At 42.0% G+C, this 6000-nt stretch overlaps 1 protein-coding gene across 1 annotated transcript in view; it reads left to right on the top strand.

Moving 5' to 3' along the window:
• LOC110466003 overlaps positions 1-2214 on the top strand; it is a 20695-nt gene extending 18481 nt beyond the window's left edge. Inside the window, exon 9 of the mRNA XM_021522235.1 lies at positions 851-2214. Coding sequence (XP_021377910.1) covers positions 851-1956 — 1106 coding nt within the window. The 3' untranslated portion in view covers positions 1957-2214. The remainder of the gene's footprint in view (positions 1-850) is intronic.
• Positions 2215-6000: the final 3786 nt, after the last annotated feature.

Raw genomic sequence — 6000 nt, 5'->3', positions numbered from 1 at the left:
AGTGTGTTTACCTGTGGCTGAGGCAGGCCAGGGCACCATCCATAGTGTGTTTACCTGTGGCTGAGGCAGGCCAGGGCACCATCCATAGTGTGTTTACCTGTGGCTGAGGCAGGCCAGGGCACCATCCATAGTGTGTTTACCTGTGGCTGAGGCAGGCCAGGGCACCATCCATAGTGTGTTTACCTGTGGCTGAGGCAGGCCAGGGCACCATCCATAGTGTGTTTACCTGTGGCTGAGGCAGGCCAGGGCACCATCCATAGTGTGTTTACCTGTGGCTGAGGCAGGCCGGGGCACCATCCATAGTGTGTTTACCTGTGGCTGAGGCAGGCCAGGGCACCATCCATAGTGTGTTTACCTGTGGCTGAGGCAGGCCGGGGCACCATCCATAGTGTGTTTACCTGTGGCTGAGGCAGGCCAGGGCACCATCCATAGTGTGTTTACCTGTGGCTCATGATATACCACTTTCTTTAAAAAATTACAAAAAAAGGTATATAAGACCATACCATTCAACATCATCCAGTATTAATTCCTCAGTAAACCCGTAACTCCTTTATATCAGACATAGACTTACTGCTATTGCACGTCTTGGTAACTTACCTTAATGCACGAAGAATGTTTTTATCATGCTGGAAATATATTTAGCATAGTATTTAACAGCAGAACTAACCATCTGTACATTAGTATAGAATTCAATTAAACATCAAGTGACATTTTATGTAAAATTTACATCTGGTATATTTTGATGTACAAAGATTGTTTATTGTAAATAGTTCAGATTTGACACCAGCTGTATCAGTAGAAATTTTACTGGCTGGTTTTAATTTTAATCGTTTCATCTTCTCTGCTTTAGGTTTTGTAAAAAATGATAAGGAAGCTGAATCTATAGTGACCACAGATCAGGAGGAAACATCTGATGACTCTGAAGACATGGATGAGGATTTAGGATGCTCAATTTCAAGAAATGATTTTTCATCGAAAAAGAAAACCAGGAACAAAAAAAATAAAAAGTGCATTGTTCAGGACCAGAAGACAAAAATCAGTGCGAACCAAGCCATTGAGGAATTGGAGCTTGTTGATTCTCTTGAAGATTTGCTTCAACTTGTGATAAGAACTGAGTGTCCAAACGTAGGTGGTCTTTACAGAAAGAAGTGTGTGGAACGTTTACACAAGCTTATGGTAGTCTCTTCAACGAAGAAAAAACATCAAAACCAGGCCAAGTTTGTGAAAAAGGGAAAAATATCAGTCAGGAAGTTTCTTTTATTGAATGTAAGGACAGAATCAAGTGTAGTTCAGGAGGATAGTATGTCGCACAAACAGCTCAGAGTGGTGGAACTAGAAGAATTGCAGACACAGCAGCATGTTAAGAATCTGCTGGTGAATTTCAGACGAAATAATTCAATTTTTCTTCAAGGCAGATGTGTTAGAATTGATGACCAAAAATGTGCAAGAAGGATACGCATCACTTTGAAACAATGTTTGAGTAAGATAAAGAGGAATTCAGACGCTACCGAACAGTTGGTCAACAAAGCTGTTAAGGTAGTGACATCTGTTGTAGAACAGATTGAAGGAGATACTCCAGACATCTCCGAGGATCAGGCAAATGAGAGCATCTGGGAGTCGGAGCAAGCAGAAAACACTCCATGTAAAATTAACAGTGTGAAAAAAGGCAAAAAAGACAGGTTAGAGGACGCTTTGAAAATTACGGCAAAGGCAAGAAAAGAAAAGAAGAAAAAAATGGAAATGAGTGATGCAAAGACAGTGGATATAGAAACACCAAGAAGTATTACTCCCCTGAAGAGAAAGACATCTACAGAAGAAATTGGGGATATCATTCCAGAGAAAAAGAAAACAAAAACTTCAGGTACTAAAAAACAAAAACTGAAACTTTCCATTCCTGTAGAGAAAAGTCCAAGGAAGAACAAGAAAACAGGAAAGGGTAAAGCTAAAACGAAATAGAATGGAAGTATGAATACATATGTGCAGTATCATGGTGTTAACAAAAGGGTCTTATGCAAAATATACTGCAAACCATTTGTACTAAATTTGACAAATAGTGTATCAATTTTGATATATAATTTATAATAATAAATGACTGCAAAACACTATCATAAAAACCCATTGAGAGTAAAAATATTTGCATTTAAATACAAATATTATTTCAATTTGTTTGTTGTTTGTTTTTAATATAAAATACAAGATAATGTACCAAGGATTGTTTGAATGTGACTTTTCGACATCAAGATACAATTTTTGATATCACAGGACGTCCAGCTGTATGGTGTGGCTGCTCTAAAGTGGCCTTTAATTGTTCTGACTACTGTACCTTTCAATCACTCATTATGTTAGAGCTCTGTATGGTAATTATATAATAAGCCTAGACTGCAATCTGACAATTCGTATAGGCCAGAGAGACCTACTCATGGGATATGTATTAATGACAGCAGAGGCTCAATGCTAACTGTTAAGAGAAATAGCTTAAACACCATTAACTTATGAAAAGGTGACACTCAGAATTGTATTTGATCAACCTGTGAAATCCAAACAACACTTTCAGTTCCACGATATATATATACTACCAGTACCAGTGGTCACACTTCACACATTGGTGTCAGTGTATGAGCAGGAGCTTGTGATGCTTTTCTTTTGTACTTCTGTGAAGATTAGTTTAAGGTAGAGTGTGACAGCAATTTTCTACTATTTTAGGTCACATAAGTCATCATCCTGAGAAATTAATGTTGAAAGCATTTCAAGGAAGTTAGAACATCTAAAAGCTATTCGTAGTAACTTTGCACAAAAATATGACACAACGTATATCATCACCCACAGGGGTTCGTAATAAATGTCTAATACACATGCGCACGTGTGCCGTAACCGATATCAGTATAGCATATGTGTATTAGACACTTGTAACGAACCCCTGTTATCACCGGTGGCGGATTGGTTAAGCATCTCACAACGGAACCAAAATGATTTTGTGGAAAAATAGAAGCCGTTAGAGATACATTTTATTTGTATGTTACACTTTGCTGAAGGAAATGAGCAAGCAACTCCAAATGTCAAACACATTAGAACTCTTCGTTGTTGGACCCAGACCCTCTTTAATATTGCATATAATGCTAATAACGTAAACGCAGAGACATGGGTGTAGTATATACGTCTCTGGTAAACGGTAGCAATTTGAATGAACAATTATAATCGATATGGGTAGTCACAAGTAAAGTTGTTAATAGACTATACTCCATGATTCTGCATAGTTCAAGGGGTATAGACCTTTACATTGAATGGTTCAGGAACAATGTGGACGGCAACACGTTTTGAGGCGTTGGTTGAAGTTCTGTTTCCCAAAGTAAACGTGGGCCCATTATTGCATATCCAGGTCAATAAGGTATCCAGGTCAAACGTCATTAAATTCGTATTCAGTTATCTTTACGAACATGCACAGCTCAAACCTAAATTGATTCATGGGGGTCGAATAAGAAAATATCGATGTTTTGTTCAGTATATTATAATATTATAGAATGCACAAAATAATATACATTTTATCAAAGGTTTATGTTTCATACATAGGTTGAGCTTCGCATGACATTGCATGCACTATGTATAGCTATATGTGGTTTGGAGTTAATTAGGATAAACGCAAGACAAATCACGGTTAACGTAATAGTTTTCTTTCCCCACTCCATACGTTTCAATAGCCTGTAGTACCGGCACTATGGCTACTGTACATAGGATCTGCAACACATCTTCGAAACTTTGTAAAGGGATATTAATGCATACGTCTTCTTCTTTATATTTTCACCAGACCTTCTTGCCATAGAAGATTGCGTGGGGGATGCAAAATTAGTTAAAAGAATTTCATTTAAAAAAACACCAACATTAACATAAAACTATATATACAAAAGTAGTATTTAGTGTAGGAGAGGTGCGAGTAAGCTGGAGTCAGCTGATCTCTGAAGGTGTCTACAGTAGCACTGTCTACAATGGCTGTACGGAGGGCATTCCATTGGACTATGGTGCGCGGAAAGAAGGACCATTTAAGGGTGTCGTTTGTTGCGGATATATGTCTGAAGTCTTGATCATTTGATTTTCTGGTTCTACTGTCAATGGGAAAGAGGATACCAGTTGTAGGAACAGCAATGAGACAGTGGACACTACAAGTCGTGTTTTTAGACGACATTCAGCTAGGAGTGGCCAATGAAGAGTTTTCTTACATTCCTGACTCACTGCTTGTATTATGGAAGTTATTGCATACGTAGATCTAGATGCACGTCGTTGAACCATTTCAATTTTGTTTGTATTTCGTTGTGTATGGGGGTCCCATACGCAAGTACCATACTCAATTTTATATAAAAAACAATACTTATCACGTCCAATTATTATGCAAATGATCTCCAACTACCAGTTCTTTAACGCCCAAAGTAGAGTTTCAAAGGCCCCGCGCAAATAAGAAACTACTCCCTGTCCAAACCGGACATACGGGTGTAGGATGCGCGCGCACCTCCAACTTCCTATTTCGTCAACTCGAATGAAGCACATGGCTGTTATTTTTACCCTGGGCTTTGTTCAAGTTTTCCGAGGGCGGTAACCTGTGTCATTGTTTGTTTTCATTTCCATTCTTTGAATTACCTGGGCCCCACAGAGTGTAGCAGCACTGCCACCTCTCATGACGGTCCCTTCTCTTTCCTGGTCAAGTATCCGGTATCAACCCTGTCGGGGTCGATTCCGTGCCAGCTTGCACCATACGGAACCCGTGGGCCGCGCCCATGGGTAATGGAGAAGGTGACAAGTCTGGCAAGAGTCGGGCGACACCCCACGGTCTCGGGAATGAGTCCCTTGGGCCTCATGCTTCGGGTACTATGCATCATGGTTTTGGTGCTTTCCAGCAGCAAACTGGTCATATGTCTGGCCCTAGGCCTTTCATTTCTGGTTTCGCTCCGGGAGGGAGTGGTGGTTCACCTTTTCCTTTTGGTCAGGTTGTTCCTTTCCATGTCCCCACTGGTCATGAGTTTGGCCAGTACTGGGGTCACTCCTTTCCTTATGGTCCTAGGGCCCCATTTCCTCAGGGATTTGGGTACAACTCAGGTTATCCTCCGGGATTTAAACAGGGTTAGGGACAGGTCTCATCTCAGCAGATTGGGGGCTCGCTGAATGCTCAGCTCCTACCCACCTCTGGGGCTGGGGAGGAAGTTGTGTTTAAAAGACATATTAGGGCTTTTAGGACATCTCGCTCCAAGACCAATATCCCCGCCTCTCGTAGGTCTCGGAGTCTCATCTTGGCCCTTCGGAGCCTAAGAGAGCTCGTAAGAGGACTTTCTCAAAGAGTCTCAAGAACTCTACCTTGCCATTAACAGTAGATACTTCCAGGAGGGGTACTGAAATAGAGAAGGGGGACAGGGACGATGACGTCCTCAGCCTGTCACCTGGGAGTGTGATGACTGAGATTTAGTCAGAACCTCCTTCTCCTCGTCATGATTCAGATTCTTCGGAATCTGAAGATGATGAGATGTCGGCTGAGATTGAGGCTGAAGCCCACCGTGCTCTGGCTGGCATGCGGGCGCTTCGCGCCGACGTAGCCAGAATCATCGAGGAGGAGGTTTGTCCTCCTGTGGCGTCTGCCATTCAGGCGACAACGCTGCTGAGTCAGCTTGTTCTGCCCAAGGTTTCGGCTCGTTCCGACAAGTCTTTGCCTGAGGGTTCTGTTGTTTCCTCGGCTTTGGCTGTCGTCCATGCTAGGATGGCAGATAAGGCTCCTTCGTTCTCTCGTGCATCTGGTGCAGCTGGCCTGCAGTTGAGTGGCAGATTTGTCTGAGGTTAGGTCCTCAGACTACGACATTCACAACGCCAAATTTGATAGAGTCAACCCGTTAAGCTGGAAACTCACGAGCTTCGGCAATGACCAGGACCGGCGACTGACCAGGTGGTGTTCTTTGCCAAGGAACACCACAAACTGGAGAAAATCCTGCGGCTTTCTCTCCAGGTACTCTTACATTTTGATTTCCT

Source organism: Mizuhopecten yessoensis, unplaced genomic scaffold, assembly GCF_002113885.1.
Source record: "Mizuhopecten yessoensis strain PY_sf001 unplaced genomic scaffold, ASM211388v2 scaffold11111, whole genome shotgun sequence".
NCBI classification, from domain to species: domain Eukaryota; kingdom Metazoa; phylum Mollusca; class Bivalvia; order Pectinida; family Pectinidae; genus Mizuhopecten; species Mizuhopecten yessoensis.
The sequence above is the reverse complement of the archived record's forward strand: the minus strand, read 5'-3'. Positions and strand labels throughout refer to the sequence as shown.